This window comes from Mustela putorius, unplaced genomic scaffold, assembly GCF_011764305.1.
Source record: "Mustela putorius furo isolate JIRA1106 unplaced genomic scaffold, ASM1176430v1.1 tig00003866_pilon_pilon_pilon, whole genome shotgun sequence".
NCBI lineage: Eukaryota > Metazoa > Chordata > Mammalia > Carnivora > Mustelidae > Mustela > Mustela putorius.
Window position 1 is genome coordinate 3,023,880 of NW_025422018.1, and position 13,596 is coordinate 3,037,475.

At 33.8% G+C, this 13,596-nt stretch overlaps 1 protein-coding gene across 6 annotated transcripts in view; it reads right to left on the minus strand.

The window, feature by feature from the left end:
• SCLT1 (sodium channel and clathrin linker 1) overlaps positions 1–13,596 on the minus strand; it is a 179,390-nt gene that overhangs the window by 162,039 nt on the left and 3,755 nt on the right. For 5 of the 6 annotated variants that reach the window (XM_013053900.2, XM_013053898.2, XM_013053899.2 and 2 more), the window contains exon 2: positions 5,994–6,061. In XM_013053900.2, coding sequence (XP_012909354.1) covers positions 5,994–6,061 — 68 coding nt within the window. Of the gene's footprint in view, positions 1–4,524; positions 4,659–5,993; positions 6,062–13,596 lie in introns of all 6 variants that reach the window. The other variant, XM_045066434.1, reaches the window with a different exon arrangement.

The window sequence follows — 13,596 nt, forward strand, 5'->3', positions numbered from 1 at the left end:
AGGATCCCAGGGTCCTGGGATTGAGCCCGTGAGCCAGGCTCTCTGCTCAGCAGTGAGCCTGCTTCCTCCTCTCTCTCTGTCTTCTTCTCTTCTTCTCTGCCTACTTGTGATCTCTGTTAAATAAATAAAATCTTAAAAAAAAAAAAAAAGACTGAATAAAGAAAAAAAGAGTGGAAGTAAACATGGCAAAAAATTAAGAATGGACACAACTGGGTGGTAGCTAGCTACCAGATACCATTTTTAGTAACTTCTGTACTTCGATGTATGTTTGAAAAAAATTTAAATAAAGGAACAATATACTCAAGGTGTTTAGTATAATTCCTGACATATAGAAAGCTCTTAATAAATCTTTGCTCTTTACTTTTTAAAATTTCTTTTTTCTTAATATGGGGGACACTCTATTAGCTAACCAAAGTATATGTTATGAACCTCCAACCAACATGGAAAGGATTTCTCAAAATATACAGCCTCAACAGACATGTTGACATGGATCTAGGACTGTAAGATGAATTATACAAAAAGGATAACCTTCCAGAGAGAACTCTGATAGATTAAAGAATAAATGCATCCAGTAGTCTATGTAATTTCAGGGTTGGATTTATTAATCCTAGACTATTAAAAATAATTATTGTATTATTTAAATATTAATTAATGGACAAGTGATATTTTAACTTTCAATTGTTCAAAAGTTAGTTAAAAATCTTCTTGGGATAGCTAAGTAATTCAAACTTTAAAAATATTTCTCAAATTTCTTAGAAATTTTTATAAAAATCAAAACAACTACCAGTGTTATGACTAATAGGTGGGAGATGGATGGCATTCTACAAAATAATAATTCAAGCCCTCATTAACCTCCCACCCATCAATTTTAAGTTTCTTAATTGTTATTCTTACTGAGTTTCACTCTACCTTATCATTCTTCTAAACAATATTTAGGAATTGCACAGTGTTTACTAAATTAAATCCAAACTCCTCAACTTAACCATTTAAGGCACTCTACAAAACCTACTCTTCCTAATGTTATTTTCCATTACTTTTCTCGTATATGTCAAACACAGTATAAAAAATGAAGTATGTTTTACTCCCTAAATACAACTCCCACTTTCTTACCTCCTTTTGCTTCTCATCATGCCAGTGAGTCTATCTGCTATGCTCTCCACTACCCCTTCTTTTAGCTTTCATTGAAGTTCTTTAGAAATCTTACTTACTTTTCAGTACCCATCAGACATGCTACATCCTTCAGGAAACTTTTTCTGATCTCTCCAACTATATTTGATCTCCTTTTTCTCTGATACCCTCATTTGGCTTTAAGGTTAAGATATGAATAAAATGCCTTATACCTAGTTATTTAATATTTGTCTCAACTGATATTTTTATTAGTCTTTAGGTTCCTATGAAATGGTAATTTTATTATATACCTTTTCATATCACTAAAGCTTCTGGCTTAGTGCTTTACATAGAGGAGGTACTCAATATATATTAGTTTAACTGAATTCTATAAAGACACTGCTCTGAAACTATTTCCTAATGATAGTTGTTACGGAAATACTAATTTAAGAGTAAATGACCAATAATCCAAATTATAAAAAATTACAGGATTATAAGATAAACATATTAAATCAAAATATAAGAAAAATAGCTAAAAGAATAAAAATATAGTTTCAGCAATCCTTCCCCACTTACTAGTGAAACTTCCAGAATAAAAGACTGCATGACTTAATAATTCAAGATCTAGCGGAAAAAATCAAGTTGGGAGAATAAGATTGACAATGACTATAAAAGCACTTATATAGAGGTATGGGGCTGGCTCACTCAGTGGAGTGTGTGACTCTTGATCTTGGGGTTGTGGGTTTCATGCCCTATGTTGGGTGTAGAAACACTTAAAAAAATAAAATCTTTTTATAAAAGCCAAATATACATATATATATATATTTACATATATTTATGTTTATATAGTTCAATTGAAATATAATTGACATATGTCATATTAGTTTCAGGTGAACAAGACTAACAATCCTATCCAATAAGCTATGATCACAAAAAAAGCATTTATAAATATCCTTTTTATATTTTCTAAAACAAAATTTAAACAAACTATACTAAATAAACATACAAAGCATTTTATATATCTTGAATAACAGATACTCTACAATTAATTTCTATTATTTTGATCCCAAAAGGACTTCCTGAGATGATGATGAGAGTGTATCACAGAAGAATGTCAATAATATTGGATTATAATTGGGTAGACAAAATTTCTGGATACTTTCTCTGAGGATATTCCAGATACTTCCTCTGAGGAAAATACACACTAAGTATTCTAATCATAATTCTGAATGTTTAATTTTGTGCCCCTTACTTTATATCACTGGCTATGAAATATATTAATCACATCCTATCTGCCATCCTTTGGAAGAAAATATAGGCTGATTAGCATTTTGTGAAAGTGTTGTTGCACATTTTTGAGTGTTGCAGCAAATCATTTATATATGGGGAGATGGATTTTCATCATTTATCAATGAAGGTCAATGTACAGAAATTGCTAAACTCTTACACTTAGACTCTCTTTAAAGTGCTAAATCATTTTTTCCTTTTTTTTTTTTTTTTGAGAGAGAGAGAGAGAGAGCACACTTGTGCATGCATGTGACAGGGAAGGGACAAAGAGAGAGGGAGAGAGAATCTTAAGCAAGCTCAGTGCTCAGTACGGAGCCTGACATGGTGCTGGATCTCATGCTCTCAGAGAGCAGTGCCACTTGACATACTTTTTATTTACACATAAAACACAAAATAACCAAAGGAAGACAACTAAATTTCACAACAACCCTGAAGGGATCATTCAAGAAACTAGTTGTTATTTAAACCATCTTTGGAAGGTCACATACAATTATAAGAGGTTTTCTATTTTTAAAGATGAACGGGGGTGCTTGGATGTTATAGTAGATTAAGCTTCCAGCTTTTGATATTGGCTCAGGTCATGACCTCACGTTGTGAGATCAAGTCCTGCATTGGGCTCCGACTCAGCACCAAGTCTACTTAAGACTCTCTCTCCCTCTTCCTCTGCCCCTCACCTGGTGCATGCATGCACCCTGTCTCTCTAAAATTAAATGAATAAAGCTTTAAAATAAATAAGTAAAAGAGGAGTGACTTATTAAAGTATAATGAACCAAATATATTAAACATACAAGCTATTGCACACACTGGAAAATCTAACTTTCAGTTTAAATCCATATAATTTATGTATCATTATTCTAAATATATCATGTATTTCCCTAAGAAACACTACACAAAAAAACCTTAAGGCAATTCATAAAACTTCCTTTGATCCATGGGAAGCATAAATGATTATTATATAGTGATAGCACAAATGAATTTTAACTATCACTTATAGCACAGTTTCTACAGAAAATCAAGTTTGAAACTCCCACTTAAAATATAAGAAAAAAATATCAAATTCTGGCAGCTTTATTTTTCTAATATTAGAAAAGTTTCATAAAGTATGTTCATTTAACACAAGTCCTGGCCATTTGCCTAGTGTGAGAAAGAAGGGAATTTCATTGTGATTTTATCCTGAAAAATAGACTAAAAAGCATGAACTGTTGTATTTCACAAGCTGATCATAACTTTTTCATCTCAACTCTCATTGTACATGGCATATAGAGCTCAAATGATGTTGGGAAATTAGTAAGCAGGAATAAAGTAAAGGAAGGATATAATTGCTTCATTCATTCCACAAATATTTATTGAGCATCTATTAATAAGAATTGACACCTGGGAAACACAGCTAAACAAAAAGGCCAAATAAAATTTATGAAGGGTTTCTGTTGCTAGCAGCAATCATTAAAGTTAGTGAGAAGAAATCTCAGCCAGTGTTCCTGGGTTTCACATAAACTTTAATAATGGTTTCCTCCTACTTCTAAGTCTACAAACACACAAAAAAAGTAAAAATACTATAAAAAGAAAAAAAACACAAATTAAAAAATTCATTTTGACAGTTTTTCAATTTTTTTCATTATTTTCTTTTCTTTCTTTTTTTTTTCAAATTTTTTCACTTTTTACAGTATTTTTTCAGAAACTAGTATAACATTTCTGGGGTGAAGAACTGAAGAATGCACTATATATGGCCAAGGATATGGACTATAATGCTAGAAAGCAGATTAATCTCTTTCTCATATTCTCATATCACCTCCTTTCTCATTACTGCAAAATATGCAGTGGTAGGCAAGATGCAAGGGGATTGGTATTTTGAGACAGCAATGTGTTCTGAAGAGACAGCGAACTTCAGAAGACTCTAATGCAGTAACAATATATTACTACCAAAAATAAAAGCTAGGAATCAAGGTTTGATTGTATGACTATAATAGCATCTGTAAAAGAAGAATATGTACCTTTAGAGAATTCAAGGAGCTGTAATTGCACAGGAGTGTATACTATTAGAGAAGACTTGACCTTACTTGGTATGTTACCTTGAGGCTTTAATTAATTAATCACAATTTACAAGGCAAGTGCATCTAAAGGTCTACATACAATCACTGCTTTATCTGGTAAAACCATCTTTCATAAGTCAGCCATGTACAGTAGGTATGATATAAAACTGTGCCAAGAAATCTTCTCAGGCTTTAAAATCACTCTTTTGTTTGAATCCTCCTTTTAGACATATTCTATAAGACATTAAGCAGAAGAAAAAGAACCTAAGAATCTGAACAAAATTTAGAGGCTGCTGTATTATAATTCTCTATCATCTAAATGATAACAGTTCTTAGTTAAGCATAACTAACAAAATAACATAAGAAAAACAGTAACTTGATTAACATAGTGGATGGATAAATTTAAGACCCTCTGGACGCAGTCTGGACTTTGTAAATAAAAACAGAACAGCAGGCTAAATGTTGACAATACACTAAAGAAAGAAAGTGTAAGTATAGTCAAGTCAACAAGATAAACTATTACTTTTTTTTTAAATTTTTTTATTTCTTTTCAGCGTAACAGTATTCATTGTTTTTGCACCGCACCCAGTGCTCCATGCAATCCGTGCCCTCTCCAATACCCACCACCTGGTTCCCCCAACCTCCCACCCCCCGCCCCTTCAAAACCCTCAGGTTGTTTCTCAGAGTCCATAGTCTCTCATGGTTCACCTCCCCTTCCAATTTCCCTCAAACTATTACTTTTTAAACTACTTCTTTCTTAATACCTTAAAAACAATTCTATTTTTAAGAGAGAGGGCACATGAGTGGGGTGGGAGTAGTAGTGGTGGAGTAGAGGGAGAGGAAGAGAGAGAATCCCAAGCAGGCTCCAGGCTCAGGACCGAGCAATGGAGGGCTCTATCTCACAACACTGAAATCGTGAACTGAGCCAAAATCAAAAGTTGGACACTTAACCAACGAACGACCCAGGCGCCCCCAAACAATGTTTTGGTTACAAGATTCATTGATGTCAAGATCAAAATACATCCTTATTAATTCAGTAGGCTGCTATCACTAATATAGGAGCTACTGTTTTTCTTTTAATATTGTGTAACTCAGGAGTCCACCAATAAACATATCTCATTGTTCAAAAAATTTTTAACAGAATATTTAAATAAGAACATGTACCCAAGGAAAGAAGTGTTAAAAACAGTGCTGTATATTGTTTACTGTTTTGATTTAGTTTTTGCTTGCCATAATTTATGAGAATTCCAAGTTAAAGCTTACTATGAAATATATCCTAAGAAAAGATTTCATTTCAAAACGTCAATGAATTCGCATTTTAGAATCAGATATTTTAACATCATACATAATACCTAACCTCCAATTCAGAAAAAAAGGCAATTTCTATGGCCAAAGAACTACTTTTATTAAGCAAAAACAAACGTTTCCCTATTCAAATCCCAGTTGTAAGTAAATTTCAAAGTGCTATAGGCAACTTCACATGAGAATAATCCTAAGTAGAATATTTACATAAACATATTTACAACCAAATCTGAACCTTGTTTTTTAGACCTTAACTAATTTACATACCTGCACCGATGAACATTTGGAAAATTTTTCCATTTGATATTGTCTAAGAACTTCATTTAGTCGGTGATCTGAAACAAAGGGGAGAAAAAAAACCAAACTGTAGTTCACTGGCTAATACTCAATATTTAAAAACTACAAACAAGATAGTTATTATCTGACATATCCAATGCAAAACTGCTAGTCTTCACTGCTTCTCAAAATGAATCATCAATTTCAACACATGTTTTTTGAATTTAAGGGCCCTTCTATACACATAGGTCAACGACCTACTGCTAGTGGGAAAAGAATAGCTGCGAAGAACTAATTGTTCTGATTTCTTACATTTTAATTCTCAATTCTTCCTGGTTTACTCTTCAGGCTAGCAGAAGTAAAAAAGTACTCCATCCCCCCCCCCCAAATTCCTGCTACTAGAAGTGAAAAGAACTGAAAAGATAAGCTATAGTCATATTTTTCCAATAGTGAAAATTGGCTAAAATTCTGTTCCAGAACAAACCTCCACACAGAAAAGAAACAGCAGGACAAAGATTCTGAATTATACAGGAGTAAGAGATAATAAAAATGAAGGACTGGAATAAAGTCAAGTGCTCTCAGTAAGCGCAAGGTGCTTAATATTTCTCTTCACATCAAGAAAACATAGAACACGGTGAATGTAGAAAAATTATTTCAAGATCACATGGATTGTTTAACATTGATAATTTGCTAGCAACAGAGTAAACCTCAACTTTCAAAAGGACTGAGAGCCAAAGAGGGCATGTTACTTGACAGTAGCGCAATTAAGCTAGAATAAAAAAACCCAAAAGGGAAAATTTTAATACATTTTGAAGTTCAAAAATTACTTTTTAATAACCCATGGATCACAGGAGGAATTACAAAACAAATTTGGATGTATTTTGAATTGATTGATAGTGAAAATGTAATACCTGAGAAGTTGCTAAAAAAAGTCTATAGCTTTAATTGCTTATATTAGAAAAGAAGGTTTATAGTCAATGAAATATAGGTCTATCCCAAAAGGTGAGAAGAAAAGCAAATTAAACCCAAAGATCAAGTGAAGGAAATAATAGAGTTCACCCCCAAAGAAATTCAAAATAAACATACAAAAAAAGATCAACAAATACAATCATCTCACAAGTTACAGTAAAAGCATCTGATGATATTTAAGATATATTCATGATAAAGCCTCAGGAATGTAAGAACAGAAGTTAATTTCCTTGATATAACAACTGATTTCTACAGAAATGCACACCAGACATCATATTAAGGACAAGAACGTTGAAAAGTTTCCCCGGAAATTGGGAAATACAAATTGGGAACAAGGAATTTTCTTGACATTTATTCACACTCTAGTGGAGTTCTAAGTTTATGCAATAAGGCAAGTAAGAAATAAAAGGTATAAAGACTGAAAAGAAAAAAAAATTATACATTATCCATAGTTAATCGTGTATAGGTATAATTAAATCCCAGAGAACACAAAGATAAATTCTTAGAATAATTACCTTCAGCATGGTTGTTGGAGACAAGGCCAATATACAAAATTTAATTATATTACTATATATTTGCAACAAAGTTAAAATAAAAGATGTCATTTACAATACCATACTAAAAAAACCAATGTCTATGAATAAATCTAAAAGATTTAAACAAAAGATGTATAATACTGTGTACAGAAAACTATGAAACAATAAGGAGAAAAATTAAAGACTAATTAAGTGGACAGAGATACTCATGGTTTACAGGAGTTAGTATTGTGAAGACAGAAGTTCTCCCCAAGGTGATCTACAAATAGCCTAAATGCAATCTCAGTTAACATTCCAAAAGATGATACTGCAAAAATTTAAAGGTGATTCTAAAATATAGGTGGAAACATAACAAGAAAAGCGAAGGCATTCTTGCAAAAGTAGAATGGTGGAGGACTTGCTTTACCAGATACCAAGGTTTATCACAAAGTTACAGTCATTTAGAAAGTATGATAGCTATATAAAAATAAACAAATTTAACCAATGGAAGAGAACAAAGAATATAAAGATAAATTCACATTCACTTAGAACACCTGAATTATTCACTTAAAACAACTGAATTATGATTGAAGGGGCACTGCAAAGCAGTGAAGTAAAGAATAATCTTTATATTCCATGTATCAGTAAGATCATATGATAATTGTCTTTCTCTGATTGACTGGTATGTAGAAATAGAGAAACAAGGCAGAGGATCTTAGGGGAAGAGAGCAAAAAACGAAACAAGACAAAAGAGAGGGAGACAAACCATAAGAGACTATCTCAGGACACCAAACTGAGGGTTGCTGGAGTGGAAGTGGGTGGGAGGAATGGTGCGTTGGGTGATGGATATTGGGAAGGGTATATGCTGTGGTGAGTGCTGTGAATTGTGCAAAACTGATGAATCACAGACCTGTACCCCTGAAACAAATAATGTATGTTAATTTAAAAAATGAAAAAAAAAAAAAAAAAAGAAGAATCTTTTTAAAATTGGTTCTGGGTCAACTGGATAGCCTCATAAAAAATAAAACACTGTCCATAAAAATCAATTCTAGGTGAAATGAAGATCTAATTGTGAATGCTAAAACAAATTCTAGACAAGTATAGAATATTTTTATATATCTTAGGGTAGGGAAAGATTTTTTTAATCAGAACACAAAAAGCACTAACCACAGTGAAAAAAACCATGATAAACTGAACCACATTAAAATTAAGAACTTCTGTTCAACAAAGAGACTTAACAAGACACAAACATGGAGAATGTATTCCAACACATGTAACAGAAAAGGGCTTGTATCTAGAATATACAAAAAACTATCAATTAAAAGGCAGACAAGACTATAGATTGTGGTAAGTAGACATGAATGGGCACCTTACATGACGATTACCCAGGGAGCAAATAAACACAGAAAAGCTGCTCAACTTCATTAGACATTAGGAAAATACAAATTAAAATTACAATAAAGAGCTAAAATTATAGAAAATGTTGGTGACAATGTAAAATAATGAAAACTCTCAACTGCTGGTGAGAACGTAAATTAGTGCAACTTTAAAATTACGCATATACATAATTCCTAAAAATATTATTTTCCCACTCATGCTCCTTCTTTCAAATACATAAATAAAATCTAAAAAAAAAAAAAAGTCAATTGTGGATTACTGAAGGAAACACATTCAATCCTCAGAGGTTGCCTTTAATAAGGAGAAAATTTTACTCTAACTTAAGTCTCCTATTTCTTTCATTCATTCATCCAAAATATTTAAATCTAAATCTTTCCTTGTCCTGAGATCATAAAGACACCTTCTTAAATTTTTTCTTAATGTCTGAATATAATTTATTTCTCAATCAACCTGCAGATAATATTTCTATATATGTGGAAAGGTATCTTTATTATTTCTTCCTTCCTATTTGGATAGCCAATTATCCTAGCACCATTTGCTAAATACCTTTTCCCCACTGATTTGTATTGCTGTTCTTTCAGATAACAAGTTTCACGTACATGTCTTTTCTGTGTTAATTTATTCCACTGATCTATGTATATACCAATATGAAAATCTAATATTGATTTAATAATCAAATTTTTAAGTCTTAATTACCAGCCTATAAAATTTCCCACCTTGATATTCTTTAAAACTCTCTTAGCTCTTCCACTACTAGATTTTTATTTATTTTTGAAAGAGTGAGAGAAAGCTAGTGGGGGTAAGGAGAACAGGTAGAGGGAAAGAATCTTATGCAGGCTTCACACCCAGTACAAAGCCCGATGTGAGGCTTGATCTCACAATCCTGAGATCATGACCTAAGCTGAAAGCATGAGTTGAGTGCCTAACCAACTGAACCACACAGGCACCCTCTTCGACTAGATTTTAGAATCATGTTGTCAAAACTAAGTTTGAGAATGCATAAGTCTAACAATTAATCAAGAACTGACATACTTAATATATTGTGTTCTAATCCACAAATTTGATATGTTAATGATTTCTCCATTAACCTAGGTCTTTATTGTATTCAGTAACTTTTTTAAAGATTTTATTTATTTATTTGACAGGAAGAAATCACAATTAGGCAGAGAGGTAGGCAGAGAGAGGGGGAAGTAGGCTCCCCACTGAGCAGAGAGCCTGATGCGGGACTCGATCCCAGCACTCGATCCCAGGACCCTGGGATCATGACCTGAGCCAAAGGCAGAGGCTTAACCCACTGAGCCACCCAGGTGCCCCTTTTATGAAGGATTTTTAGTTTGTATGTACATAAGTGAAACAAGCCTATAATTTTTTTTTTTCTTACAAGTATCTTTGTTGGATAGAAGTTAAGAATACAGACACTGGAACCAGACAGTCTCAGTTCAAATCTCAGCTCAGTCTTTAGTGAGCTTGTGGTGGTACTTACCCAAAGCATTGAGTTTTTTAATCTAAGGCTATTGAACAGTTGGGTGTGAAAACTATTAAGGAAAATTAAACAACTGATCAAGGGATGAAGTATTACTGAGTGTGAGTTACATTAAAAAAGCAATATAATCATATCAAGATTACTGACAAAAGAGGGGCACCTTGGTGGCTCAGTCAGTTAAACGACTGCCTTCAGCTCAGTTCATGATCCCAGGATCCCGGGACCGAGCCCTGCATCGGGCTCTCTGCTCAGTGGATCCTCTCTGTAATCTCTTTCACTTTCACTCTCTCTCAAATAAATAAATAAAATCTTAAAAAAAAAAAAAAGATTACTGGCAAAAGAGCAGATGAACTAATGGGCAATGGTTACAGTAAAGAAAGTAGTAAAAACAGGGGTGCCTGGGTGGCTCAGTTGGTTGAGTTGGTTTCGACTCAGGTCATGACCTCAGGGTTGTCCAACAGAGCCCCATGTCAGGCTCCGTGCTCAGTGGGGTTATCTTCTTGAGAATCTCTCCCTCTGCCCCTCCCCCCAAATTGTGCACACACTCTCCCCCCCCAACCCCCCAATAAATAAATAAATCTTTTAAAACAGAGAAAGTAGTGAATATAAGCTGGTAAAGAATTAAGGAAAAAGAGGAAAATGAAGAGTTCAAAGAATATGTCTTTTTTTTTTTCAGCGTAACAGTATTGTTTCTGCACCACACCCAGTGCTCCATGCAATACGCGCCCTCTCCAATACCCACCACCTGGTTCCCCCAACCTCCCACCCCCCGCCCCTTCAAAACCCTCAGGTTGTTTCTCAGAGTCCATAGTCTCTCATGGTTCACCTCCCCTTCTAATTTCCCTCAACTCCCTTCTCCTCTCCATCTCCCCATGTCCTCCATGCTATTTGTTATACTCCCCAAATAAGTAAAACCATATGATAATGGACTCTCTCTGCTTGACTTATTTCACTCAGCATAATCTCTTCCAGTCCCATCCATGTTGCTACAAAAGTTGGGTATTCATCCTTTCTGATGGAGGCATAATACATAGTGTATATGGACCACATCTTCCTTATCCATTCGTCTGTTGAAGGGCATCTTGGTTCTTTCCACAGTTTGGCGACCGTGGCCATTGCTGCTATAAACATTGGGGTACAGATGGCCCTTCTTTTCACTGCATCTGTATCTTTGGGGTAAATACTCAGTAGTGCAATTGCAGGGTCATAGGGAAGCTCTATTTTAAATTTCTTGAAGAATCTCCACAGTTTTCCAAAGTGGCTGCAACAGCTTGCATTCCCACCAATTGTGGAAGAGGGTTCCCCTTTCTCCACATCCTCTCCAACACATGTTGTTTCCTGTCTTGCTAATTTTGGCCATTCTAACTAGTATAAGGTGTTACCTCAATGTGGTTTTAACTTGAATCTCCCTGATGGCTAGTGATGATGAACATTTTTTCATGTGTCTGATAGCCATTTGTATGTCTTCATTGGAGAAGTGTCTGTTCATATCTTCTGCCCATTTTTTTTTTATAGGATTGTCTGTTTTGTGTGTGTTGAGTTTCAGGAGTTCTTTATAGATCCTGGATATCAACCTTTTGTCTGTACTGTCATTTGCAAATATCTTCTCCCATTATTCCGTGGGTTGCCTCTTTATTGACTGTTTCCTTTGCTGTGCAAAAGCTTTTGATCTTGATGAATTTTTAAAAATTATTTTTATTAACATATAATGTATTATATGCCCTAGGAGTACAGGTCTGTGAATCATCAGGCTCACACATTTCACAGCACTCACCATAGCACATACCTTCCCCAATGTCCATAACCCAATCAGAATAGAAGTCTGATGAAGCCAAAGAATAGTTACAGTGGGAGCAAGAAACTTGTGTTTAAGATTTCAAAAACAGGGTAACTTGAATAGATTTCTGCTTATGTCCAACAAGAAGTAACAAGGACCACCTTCCCTTTCAATACAACCAAAAGCAAATAAATGAAATAATGGTTTGCAAGATACTAGACAATAGACAGCGTTAATGAGAGATGCAAAACAAATGAGGTAAACGCTATGATTGCTCCACCTTAATGACTGGAGAGTCTAGGCCATGGCACAAAGAGGGAAAATGCAGGCCTCAGAGATCAGAAATTTCTCTGAGTTAAGGAAGTGGAGACCAAGTGAACAAGAATTGGCAAGACAAAGTATGAAAGAGAAAGTTAGAGAACTCTGGATACATGAAATCTGTGGTGGGTCTCTGTTTATAACAGTACACAAGAACAATAATAAAACCCCAAAAAACAAAAACAACAGTACATAACAGACTACTGACTAGCTATTTATTAAAGAAATTAAATTTCTAGTTTAAAATCTTCCCACAAAGAAAACTCAAAGTCCAACTGACTACTGGTAAATTCTACCAAACATTTAAGGAAGAAATAATGTCAATTCTACATAAACTTTCCCAGAAAATTGAAGAAAACAAAATATTTTTCAACAAAATCTACAAGGCAAGCATTGCCTAATGCCAAAACCAGGCAAAGAGATTAGAAGGGGAAAAAAGGGCTTATGAAAAGAGAAAATGAAAATTTTAAATAAACTTTTAAAAAATCAAATCTAACAATATATAAAAAGGATAATACATGAATAAGAGAAGTTTATCCCAAAAAGAGAGGTAAGGCAGGCTTAAAAAAATAAAATTAATCAATGTAAGACACCTTATTAACAAACTAAAAATGGAAAAAAAAATATGATCCTCTCAATAAATGCAAAAAAAGCATTTGAAAAAAAAATCAGCATCCATTCTGATAAACTCTCAGAAAACTAGGCATAGAAAGGGATATTCTCAACCTTTTAAAAACACCTATAAAAAAATCTACAGTTAGTATCATACTTAATTTTGAAAGATAGATGTTTGAACCCTAAGATTTGGAAAAAGACAAGGATGTCCACTCCAACCACTCATGTTCAACACTGTACTGGAAGTTCTAGCCAGTACAATAAGCCAAAAAATGAAATGAAAGACATCTAAATTGGAAAGAAGGGACTAAAACAAGAGATGAAAAGATTGTCTATGCAGAAAATTTAATGAGCTCTAAAACCAACCTATTAGAATAAGTGAGTTTAAAAGGTTGCAGGGTATAATATACCAAAAAAAGAGACATAGTTCTATATATTAGCAATGATAAATCAGATGCCAAAGTAAAAGAATAATACTATTTACAACAGTATCAAAAACAGAATACATAGGGATCAATA